Here is a 12477-nt window from a genome sequence, read left to right on the forward strand (position 1 = left end):
TAATATGCCATATTTGGTACCCAGTTTGTAAAGGTTTTTATCTTTAACCGCAACGACGACACCTAAAATATTTTTTCCATCACTGCGGGCTCGATTTACATCAGGTACACGAATCCTTACTGTATCACCAACATTAGCTGCTGTGTATTTGGAATTTGATGTACCAATCATTTTTTCTGCTTGCTTTTTAAGATTTAACAAAGCCATCTCCCTTGTTTTAGACACATTTCTTATTTTTTCTTCTATTTTTGGATCAATTGTTTGGATTGTTTCTTCTTCACTCATCAATTCTGTAATACTAATAACATCCTGGTTTAGATTTTTTCATGTGAAGACGATGTAGATCTTTGAACTTCATCAGTTATATTGCTATGTGAGGATGGCATTATCGAATAATCTTTTATAATGTTTTCTTGGACGGTACCTGAACTTTCAGAGTTTGAACAACTTTGACTTACTTCGTCGATAGTTTTAAAATGTCGGATGATCACTTCTCAACGTGTTATTATCACTTTGCCCGACTAGGTGGTAGCAGTATTCATAATGACCAGTCAATTTGATAAATTGTTGAAATTTATTACAATGCCCGATTTTGTTGGTCATTATTCATAATGCCTGTATTAATCACTTTGCCCATAACATATGCATAAAAATTGATAAATATTTATCTATTTTCTATTATTTCTTTTTGATATTTTTATAATAAAATCACTTTCAATTCAGATTATCATATATTGTGGAGATAATGTTTGCTTACAGTTAAGAAGTTTATAAAATGCTTCTCGCATTTATCAATAAAAAATTTTACTAAATCTATTCATACTTTTTTAAGAACAAAAGAGAAAAGAATAGTAAAACAGGTTCCTAAATTTTATTTTTAATATTTTCAATTTGTAAATAATATTTCAAGATAAATTTTTAAAATACCTATTGTTGATCCAATTCGATTAACTGATGATATGATTACAAATCCAAATCCTTCATTTTGTTTTCTTGTAACAGTGATATTATATGGATATACAAGGTCTGTAAAATGATTGGCATAAGAATCTAAAAGAAAAAAAAAATTATGACAAATGTGTTATAAGTTTATTATTAAAAAATTAAAATTTTAAACATTATGCAATTTTACCTGGAAGAGACTCTATATTCCTAGGAGGAATATCTCTCTTAATCCCAAGTGTTACTATTCCATTTATAGAAGCATTACCCATGAGCTGAACAACGTGATGATGAGTTGTATTAATAACACTTTGTCCATCTACTGATATAATTTCATCCCCTGGTCTTAATCTTCCATCTAAATCTGCGGATCCTCCAGGTACAATATGACCAATTGAAACCTAAAAATAATAATAAAAGTTATTTTAAAACAGTTTTTGTAAAAATAGGCATATATATATAGCTAATATTTGTAAATAATTTATTATTTTATCTAAATTTTATATAATAAAATAGTATTATTATGTAAATAAAATTAAAAGAATTTAAAAAGGCACTTAAATATTACTTCTGATAAAGTTAAAAAAAATCAAAAATAAAATTTTAATCATCTAAGACATTTTTTCAAAAAGAAAAACTCCATAGCATTTCCTATCAACTACATAAAATAGTATTACTTTTAACTCTAAAATCCTTTTATATCAGGTATAGTATTTCATACAGCAAACGAATATCCAATGGTTTAACCACATACAATTTATTATTCAATTTTCTCTTCTACATATGCATTTCAAGCTGACATAAATCCTCAACACCTCTTCACAGCCATTGTTGAATAATAAATTGTACCTGGTTAAAGAAAAATAAAATGAAAAATAAATGAAACTACTCTATTAACATTTCTTTCCCTTTTATGGCCTCCTTTTCTTTTTTGCAGTTTCTCAGGCCATTTAGTTCACATTTGAAAGATTGTGGGCATGCTCCATTGTTGCCATTTTATTCTTGTCATTGTGTGGAAATGTCGCGTGTTGAACTGTCATGTGTGCACCAACTCAAGAGAGGTGAGAAAAAATGAGAGATAAAGTTCAACCTGTTGAACTTTCAAAGACAAGGGAAACTGGTGATTTTTCATGTGCTATGTGTGCCTCTTCTGCATAAATTGCACAGTGAGTGTGAATTCTGATTCCAAAAGTTCTTTTGCCTCTTTTTCCCACTTCTTGCATAAGCATAAAGACAGCCTAACACTAGACTGAAAAGTATATTATATATTATACGGAGCCAAAGCATAGGGAATATCAACAATAGATATAAGAAACTCGGATAAGTGCAGTTGAAATGGATGCCCTGACAAGATTATGCAGATTATTATTTGTGTATAAAATAAGAACAAAAATAAAAAAATTACAGAATTGATGATAAAAGAATTAATCATTGATGAAATAAAAAGAATGCAATTGATATGGTGTGGTTATGTGAGGATGCAAATTGCCAAGAATAGCCACATAACAAAAACTACAAGAATGAGAAGACTGAGAAAGACCTAAAAAGAGGGTGTATAAAAGATAACAGAGGACAGACATCAAGAAAGAAATATGTATGAATAGAAAAGAGGAAGAACTGTCTGTTAGAAAACCTCAGATTCTAGAAACTGATTTTATATATTTATCAAGTTAGTTTCTAGAATACACACGTGTAAGTTTCTAGGTGTGTGTGTGTGTGTGTGTGTGTTTGTTTATAGAAAAAGAAGAGTTGTATTTACAAATAACAGAGAATTATAATATTGTGCAATAATGTTTTTTGGTCCACCTGTATGCTGCTTTATTCCATCTGGCAGATAAAAATTTATGGGGAAAACATCATTTATATTTATTAATTAAAAAAAGCCTAGCGAATTAATGTTCTATATACTTAATTCTTATTTTTTTCTTTTTTCATTTTCTGGAATTTTACAGTATGTATTACTAAAGATATGTTAGTTTCAAATTTTTATTTACTTCTATTTTCAATCATCTTATTTATTTGATATAAACATTCTACAAAAGATTTAAAAAATATAATTTATTCAATAAAAGTATTGTACCTGAGAGCCTTCTTCTGTACCTCCTACAATTCGAAAGCCAAAGCCACTTTCTTGTCGATGTAAAGTGACTATCATTTCATTTAATTCTGGACTATCTGGTATAGTTTGTGTTCTATACATATTATACTCTGAGTCTTCACTTAACACTTTAGATAAGAGAGGTTGCTGTTCTTGATCCAAAGAATTATTAGTTTTTGTTGGTGTTAAACTTTGATTTGGTGAGTATTGATAATGAATATGACCAGGAATATTTTCTTTTGTAAACAGATGCTGACTGATATTATCTGAGGAGTTTGACAGTTACTATAATCTGAAGAATATGTAAGGTAACTATTATCACTTAAATACCTATTTGAAATAAATTTTGGATATGACTGAACACCAGCATTTATGTTTCCAAGATTAGCATGATCCCAATTATTTGTATTATATAAACCTCTATTATTAATTTGAATGGATTTAAGTTCATCTATTTCAGGAATATTCTTAAAATTTTGTAAAGGTCCATCACATTGCAAACAATCTTGATTCTTGTTGGATTCTTGAAAGTTCTTATTAAACCAATAAGGAGGCTGATCTTGAATAACTGACCAATTAGGTTGAGAATTTGGTGATTTAATTCTAAAACCTGTTTTCCACATTGATAAAAGCTCTTGATCCACAGAAGAATTATAACCTTGATAAGAATTTTCTTCTGGAGACCAATTCCTTGTATCCATAAGAGGAGTTTTTGGTCTATTAACAGATACAGTCTCCTTATTTTTTGAGCTATATAGATCAGCAGTGGGGGTTTTACTTCTGTAAGAACCAGGAACAGAGGGAATTGTTATATCTAATAAAAAAAAAAAAAAAACAAGAATTAAGTAAATGTACTCAATATTTAATTAAATGTACTATTTTAAATTTACCTTTTGGTTTAATTTTTTCTGAACACAATAATGACTGTGAAACTAAATTGCTATTTCCATCCATTTCATAATTATTACATTCATGTGACCTAAAATACTAAAGAAAAGTTTACTTGTGAAAATAATTCATAAAAATCATTTGATATTTAACATAAATGATATCAATTGTAATATTAAATTAAGAAATTAAAATTGTTAAATTTTCATATTTTCAATAAATTTAACACTGTTTTCCAGTGTTAATTTAGTTTAATTCAAACAAGAATAGGCATGCAAGTACTTTAAATACTTCATAAATGTCGTCTTCAGGCAGAATACAATATACAGGTACTCCTCACTTTACGACCTATCTGCTTAACGACCAATTGAGTTTCGACCTGCAATTCGAGGAATCCCCTTTCTCAGCTTGAGTGTCGGTCAGCGGCAAATGGTGACATGCGCACTAAGCGTACTGCGGGTATCGAGGAGAGATGACGAGGTCAGACTTCTGTGTAATTTCGGCTAACAAGTCAGAGGGACTTGCCCACGAGTCAGAGATGGCTTATTTGTTGGTAGGGATCCTGTAGGGACGGGACTACGTTTCATCCGGTCGAGTGTAGGAGGGAAGGTGGAGTCGTGGTAAGGCGATAAGAGAATATTCGAGCAAACAAGACACCATGTAACAGGATAACAACGATTTAATTTAAAATAAAATATGTTACAAAAATCTGACATTAAAGGGGTGACACATATAAAAAGCTATATATCCCTACCACGCGAGGAGAGAGAGCTCACATAGATGGGTTCCATATCTCTTAGACAATCCAATGTTTTATAGCGTCGTACCCGTATACCAAATCGGTAGGATATCCACAGTTTCGCACAAGAGACGTAAATTCTCTCGGATTCAGAGACGTGACTTATTTTTAAGCAAGAGACATTAATTATCTTCGGCACACCCTCTATCTACCGGTTAATGATCGACTCCCCTCCGAGGGGGGAGGAAGCCTTTTATATAGCTTTTTGCTGGGAAAGTTGGTCACGTGAATGTGATTAGGTCACAGGTGTTCCCGGGATTGGAAACAATATGGCGAATTCGGGTGCTAACTATAAACTTAAGTTGCAAGATGATCTGTACTCAGCGTAAGAACAATGGATAGTTGACAGTTATACGGCCAGGGACGCATTTTTTCTCGGCCAGGATCTTTTTGCATTTATAATAGGAAAATTCTCAATTTAATATAGGGAACGATTATTATAATTTTACGTTCAAGGGGATTTCCAGATCTCACAGTACTATAATAGGCTTGCGCATACTATAATAGGCTAATAGCATACTATAATAGTCTTTTTATGAATAAATTTGAAGTTTGTTGCATAATTTTTATAATTTTACAATGATCCTATATTCCCAGTGCAAGCTCTTCGCTTATCGACGTAGTCGTCGAAATGGAACTCGGTCATAAAGTGAGGAGTACCTGTATTTAGAATAAGAACAAACTTTAAGTGGATATATCAACAAGTTTTAAATAGGAGTTGTTAACTGAAACTTGCACTTTCTTAATGATTTTTAAAGAAATTTACAAATTTTTTTACTCAAATACAAGTGAAAGTAATGTGACATGAATAAGTAAATGATGTTTAAATACATAAAATAATATAATGAAAATATGACATACAGTCATTATAGTAACCACATAAAAGTTACTCCTAGTTTTTTAACATTGCAGAAAACATAAAAGGTGCTAAACATACATTCTATGACTTTAAACTTTTGAAAAGTGACACACACACATAGTTCAGGGAATTTAAGTGTTGGCTTATTACATGACCTTAATGTTGTTATATATAAAGATTCCCAGAGAAAAATAACTATGATGAATATATCACTGTTGGAAAAATTAAAATCAATATAATTTTATCATATTGCAAATTGTTAGCAAATATTTTATAACAGTTTAGCAATGAAAACAAATTTTCTCTTTATGTAAAGCTCTCAAATTTTGAAAAGATTTAAAATAATAAAGGTACATTTTGATTTCTGATGTAAATAATGATTATTATTTCTGAAGAACATTCCAAAAATAATACAGCACACATATACTCTTTCCCTTAGACAAGTCAGATATCATTTGAAAAAAATAAATTTTTTCATCTGTTGCAAGATTAAAATGTATTTTAATTATAAATATTACAGCAATCTTTTCTAAAAAGAATAATGTACTGAAGGATTAAGTAGGGAAATGTAAATAATGTTAAAAAAAACAGACTTTATTTTGGCAAAAATAAATTAATGACAAATGTTAATAGGCTTTTAAAGAGTGTATTTAAAGACATGGCTCTGACAATTCCTTAAATGATTATTTCTTATTGATTCATATTCTATTCATTATCTTAATAACTATCCTTTATACTTTTTCAAATCATCATCTTTCATCTTTTATTGTTCCTTCTGTAAATATGATGCTTCACTAGCAGAATTTTAATATTTTTTGATCAGAAAAAATTAAATGAAATATGTAAATGAATTTAGGAGTAATACACAATATATATAATGTTGTGTAATACTCCTAAATTCATTTCAATATGTTTTATATATTCTTTGAATATATAATACACATTACACAGAAAAATTATCATAGTCATTAGTAAAATAAATAACTCAGGTCTATTTTAAATATACATGATAGGTGACCAAGACGTTAGAATAAGAAGTTTATTATAATACAATATTTTACACAGCTTTCAGGATTTAACTTAGTATTAAAGATTTTAATTTTTGATTATTAAATCAAGAATATTTTACTGTATGTCATCATTATCTTACCTTATTTCCTTTTAGCATGCGCTGCACAGTTATTTTAGCTGCTTCTCCGCACGGACATTCTTTCAACGTTAATACAACATCCGTATGAGACGCATTAGTTACAGATTTTCCATTAATCTCAAGTAATACATCTCCTTCTTGGAGAGATTTGCATCTATTTTTGTCTAAAATCTTTTTTACCTGTAATTATAATTTAAATAAAATGTATTAAAAATCATTCAGTTTACTATAAACAAAATAAAATTCCTACCTTTTGTCCACAACCACTATCAGCAATAGTAAAACCAAAGCCATTATTTCCTTTAATAATTTCTACAGTAATATATTCCGAAAAATCATTTTGTTGCTGATTGAAAGTAGACATTTCTGCTGTAGGATTATCTAGAATATCTGCACTACTGTGTCTTTGTATTTTGGATGGATTTGAATTTCTTAAGTCAGGCATTGATTTAGCAGAACGAGCAGAATCTGATCCATCATCTAACTTGAAGTATTCTTCTTTTACAACTTCAGGGTCAGCGGTATCATTATATAATGGCCTGTTTTCAGGTGACTGATTAACAGACACAGCCATAGTAGATACAACTTCTGCATTGGGGTCACTTAGATCAAAAGGAAGAGGGTAACCCCGACATACTTCAAGTTGAACACTATCACCTGGAGACATTGTTTGGAAAAGTGTAACAACATCTTGATGAGTATAACCTAAAACACATGTTCTGTTGACGTAAACTAAAACATCGCCTGTTTTGATAAATATACTATGTTAGTAATTCTTAAATAAATTTAAATCCAAAAATTTTAGTAGTTATTATGGCAAATATTTATACCTGTTTGCAATATTCCATTTTGCCAAGCAGGACCATGAGGAACAATATTTTTTATTTGTAAAAATTCTTCAACATCTCCATTATCTCCACCAACAATTGTAAATCCAAATCCTCGTGCACTTTTCACCAATGTTGTTTGAATCATTTCTCCTTTCAGCTCATATGGATTTCTTGTAAATATGTAAGGTAATTTCTGAATTGTATCTGCAATAAAAAAAGTTATTAATGAAAATATTTATGACTTTTAATTTAAAACAGTAAGTTAAAATATTTTCAACATTCGAAACTCAGTGGCTTTAAAATTTCAATTGCATTAAATAAAAATGCATAATTAATATTTAATTGTTGTTATTAAAATAGTATTCAGAAATGATATCTGTGATTAAATTAAATTTAAAAGATTTAAAATATTACAATTGTTTAAACATATTATATTAAAATAATTCACAAGACACAAAAAAATTAATGAAAATAAAGAATAAGAATTTCTTCTTAAAATAAGAAGAAAATGATCTTTTCTTCTTATTTTAAGAACGAACAGTGTAGAAAGTATGAATAAGACAAATAATAAAAATAATGCTTTTGCCTTACAAAAATATTAACATGTATGATATAAAGATGGTTTCCTCATTATTTGTGGAAAATGCATAATTGTTTACAAAAAGAATGACAAATGAAAATTGACTGGAAACACATCAACCAAACATTGCTGTATTTTACAAAAAGAGATTTTACAAAACATGATTTTGAATGTCTAGATTATTTTCACATCACATTGTCAATAAATTTTCTACAGATCTTAAAAAATTCTGGCATTTCATACCTAAATTTTAAAAACCAAACAAGTTAATTCCTATACATCAGCGGTTGGCAACCAGTGGTCTGTGGACCACTGATGGTCCACGAGAAAACTTGGACATTGATCAACTGAAGGTTACACAAAGTATTACGAAAGAAATGCAAAATGCTTAGATTTTGCATTTCTTTCATTGCTTTTTTACACTCATTGGGTCATTGTGTTTTTATTTGAATCTAAAACCAAATACAATGTGACTGTTATTAATAAATAATGAACAATAAACAATATTGTGAGTGCAATTGTCATCCTTTGTGGAAAAGTGCTAAGAATCCATAAACATATTTTAAAACAAGCAGCAATGAACTTTAGGCCTGCATTAATTGGTTATAATTAAACATGTGAGTTTCATATTAATATAGTAAAATTGAACTTTTATGATCATTATTTTACAGATTTTGTATCATTTTAAAAAATTCACGATAGTGGTCCACGGGATTCAAAATTTTGAGTTTAGTGGTCCGTGAGGTCAGGAAGGTTGCCAACCGCTGCTCTACATTATAGTGATATATGCAATGCTCTCAATATAACCTACAAAGAATAAACAAGTCTTCCCATTACTCCTCGCTCATTGTTGCCACTTTTATGATTTTTCTCCATTAGAGGTACTGCATACCCTCTATCAATCATCACAGAGTTGCATGTAAGTTTGATAAACAGGAAGATTTCTATAAAATTGTACAGTTTTTATTTTTAGTGACTAAAATGGTACAATGTTGTGTTCCATATTGTACTGAAAACTCAAAAAATAAGTCACTGTTAGTTTTCATGAATTTCCCAGTGATTTAACAAAGGAAAAAGCATGGGTCAGTGTTGTAAGTAGGAAGGGCAATAAGATAACTTGCAAGTAGCAATGATTAGACAAATGCTAGTAGTGTTATCCAATCAATGCATAAAATATTAACAGCTGGAATTGTTAAGAGTTCCCTAGAAGTGAACACCAAATCAACTTGCAGTATCTGGATGTCAGCAAGCAGTTCACTCACCTATACTGATAATACCACCAGTAGTAACTGGAGAACTTCCATCCCTAGTTCATTTTCTACTAAACCAAGCCTAAATGAAATAGAAGAATTACTAGAAAAAGAGTTGAAGTACTTAGAATGCAAACCTTCTCAAAAAGCATTACTTCACCTAGTACTGCATATGAGGTATGTAAATGAAATAATGAGACTGGTTTCGTAATGAGCGATCTGACAACACTGTGGGGTTTTTCTTGCCAGTGATGAAAGAACAACATGCCATATAGCTTAAGTTCAAGTGAAAACCTTGTTGCATTAACTAGTAGACTATAAGTGTGCATTTTGTAAAGTGATATTTTGTTGTGTGTTCCAAAAATAAGTGAATGTAGTTAGGGGCCGTCCATAAATTACATAAGGTATTTTGGGGTGGGTGGGGGTCAAGGATTTCTTACGATTTCTTACTCAGGGGTAGGGGGTAATAGATCTTGTCTATTTTTACTTTTTGATCTCAATGAGTGGTGGAGTTTTGAATTTAGTTTCAATTTGGTGGTTTCTGTTAAGAACTCTTGTTGTACTAATGCCATCTCGTGTGACATGATAGAATAGTAACGCTAGCAGAATCACACTGTACTCATTTTTTATTATGGGAGAAAGGCTGTGTAGTGGTTTCTCTCTCTCTCTCTTTTTTTTTTTAGAATAAGTGCACCACTCCTATGGCTGTATAACACTAAGAATACATAAAGCAAAATACATGATACAAAGTAAACAAAAAATTAATATTTGGCTTTTAGTGAAAACTAAAATGTAAAACTAGAAATTAGAAATAGTATTGTCTTCCATATTTTTTGAACATAATTGTAAAAAGCATCAAACAGTGGCTTCTGAACAAGCTTATCAAGTGAACATGACCACCTGTAAAGATTTCTAATTTCAGAATAAGTCTATCTTGATCGTAAATTGGACAATGATAGATCATTTGGTCGATGGTGTCTAGGTTTTCTGTAGAACAAAAGCAAGAGGCAGTTTCTAACTGGTTATACATCGCCAGGTAGCGTCTAAAATTTTCATGCTCAGTAAGTAGTTGAGCAGTAGCAAACATTAAATCTCTAAGTGGTGATGAGAACCTGCATTCAACACTAGGAAAATAAAGTCTTGCTATTCTACCAGTTATTCCCCTTTTGTATAGCATTGTCATAAATATAATTTTTCTATTCTCTTTTGTTTTATTTTGTATGACGTTTCTGTTTACACGTGCACTATCTAGTGGATCTGTCAAAGTTTTTGCATCCTTTTGTGAAAATTAAAAATAATATAAAAATGAATATTATGAAGCTGATTAATGATAATAATAATAATAATAATATTGTTAATAATTAAAAAAAAACATTCTTAAAATAAATTGTTCATTCGAATTCATTAAATTTTTATATTTTTAAATTTTTCACATAAAATCTTTTATAAATAATAGTACATATTAATTAACTAATTAATAATTATATATTTTGGACCCAAGGTTTTAAGAGTTTCATAAAAATATTTATTTTTGTAAAAATCTTTGTATAAAATCATGCCTAAATATTACATAAGATAGGGAAGGGGAGAGGGGATCAAAGAAAATCTTATAGTTTCTTACACAGGGGTGGGTGGGGGTCTAGAATGGCCGAAATTGCCCTTACGTAATTTATAAACGGCCCCTTAGGAACAACATTCCTCACAAAACATCATTACGAGTGATGAAACATGGACCTTTGAGTATGATCCAGAAACAAAACGCCAAAGTGAGGAGTGGCATACAGCAATTTTCTCACAGTCAAAAAAAGCGAGAATGAACAGGTCGAAGATCAAACTCATGCTCATGTGCTTTTTTGACAGCAATAGAATTGTCCATAAAGAATTCATACCTCCAGGACAAACTGTCAATCAGCATTTTTATTAGTCACGTTTTTTCTGTTTGTGGGAGTTAAAGAATCTGTATAATGTTGATTTGCTTTTCTCTCTTCTTCAGGATATTTTGGAAGTAATTAAAAGCATTGTAATTGTACAGATCTCCAAGCCTATTAACCTCAACCTGGTTTAGATGCCATTCTAAGACCATTTTTCTGACATCCTTCCGCTTCTTCAAAAGATCTTTAATAGCAGATATCGGCATTAATCCTCTTTTTCAAAAGAAAACATATCTCGCCAAGTTTCTTGGTATTTTTCACTCAACAGTTCTTGGCATTCTTCTGTCGTCAGATCCATTTCAGGTTCCATTATGAGCTCTTCAATGTTCTTCATTTCTCAGATGTGATTTTTGTTACTCCTTAAGCGGCTTGAATCTTCTTGATTATACAGTATTTTTCTTAGATAAGATTGAACTGCGGCCTACTGTAGACCTGTTTAAGCCATACTGTCCAGCAACATCAAGCATCAGACATCTGCCTTTCTATCCACTCTCTACCTTTGCTATTATACTCTCACCTTTCAAAAATAAAAACCGACGCAAAACTTAATGAGTGCCCACCTGACAGTCTTGTGAATATTATAAAAAAAATTCTTTCTGTCAAAAAAATAAAAGTCTGGAATTACAAGGGAGAGTTTCAAAGTTCAGAGGAATACTATCCGATCAGTATATACAGAGTTGAGCATCAATATCGACATCTCCCATGCTCCAAAAAGTTGCGAATTGTTGCCTGAAGACAAGGGAAGACCAATTGGTATTCATTATTTTACATCGCTTTTTCTGGTGTTTGTTTTGTAAGGTGTTCATTGTCCAAACATAAAAATCTTTTGCGAAAGTGTTCATTATCTGATTTGTTCGTAGTTTGAACTATTCATTAACCGATCACCCACTGTATGTAATTTTCACCAGATAACTAATATTCCAAAACTACATCTAAATTAAGCTCAATTCAACATTTTAGTTATTGGCATTATTCTACTTCTAATTTAGTGGTCGTTCTAGACTACTTAGAAAAAACAACCTACATTTATAATTTAACTGGATATTAAAACAAACATTTGATTCTGTTATCCCCAGTACTTTACTTGATTTGTTGTAACTGGCCAAAGAATCCCTTTTTTATTGAGAAAATATAAAGTAAATATTAACTG

General features: G+C 30.4%; 1 protein-coding gene across 1 annotated transcript in view; it reads right to left on the reverse strand.

Moving 5' to 3' along the window:
• LOC136969202 (membrane-associated guanylate kinase, WW and PDZ domain-containing protein 1-like) overlaps positions 1-12477 on the reverse strand; it is a 56741-nt gene that overhangs the window by 13178 nt on the left and 31086 nt on the right. The window contains 8 exon segments of the mRNA XM_067263299.1: positions 928-1050; positions 1133-1343; positions 3023-3226; positions 3229-3854; positions 3931-4027; positions 6737-6916; positions 6987-7480; positions 7567-7770. Of these exon segments, the coding sequence (XP_067119400.1) occupies positions 928-1050; positions 1133-1343; positions 3023-3226; positions 3229-3854; positions 3931-4027; positions 6737-6916; positions 6987-7480; positions 7567-7770 (2139 nt within the window).

Source organism: Centruroides vittatus, unplaced genomic scaffold (assembly GCF_030686945.1).
Source record: "Centruroides vittatus isolate TY-2023 unplaced genomic scaffold, ASM3068694v2 contig_1758, whole genome shotgun sequence".
Classification (NCBI taxonomy): domain Eukaryota; kingdom Metazoa; phylum Arthropoda; class Arachnida; order Scorpiones; family Buthidae; genus Centruroides; species Centruroides vittatus.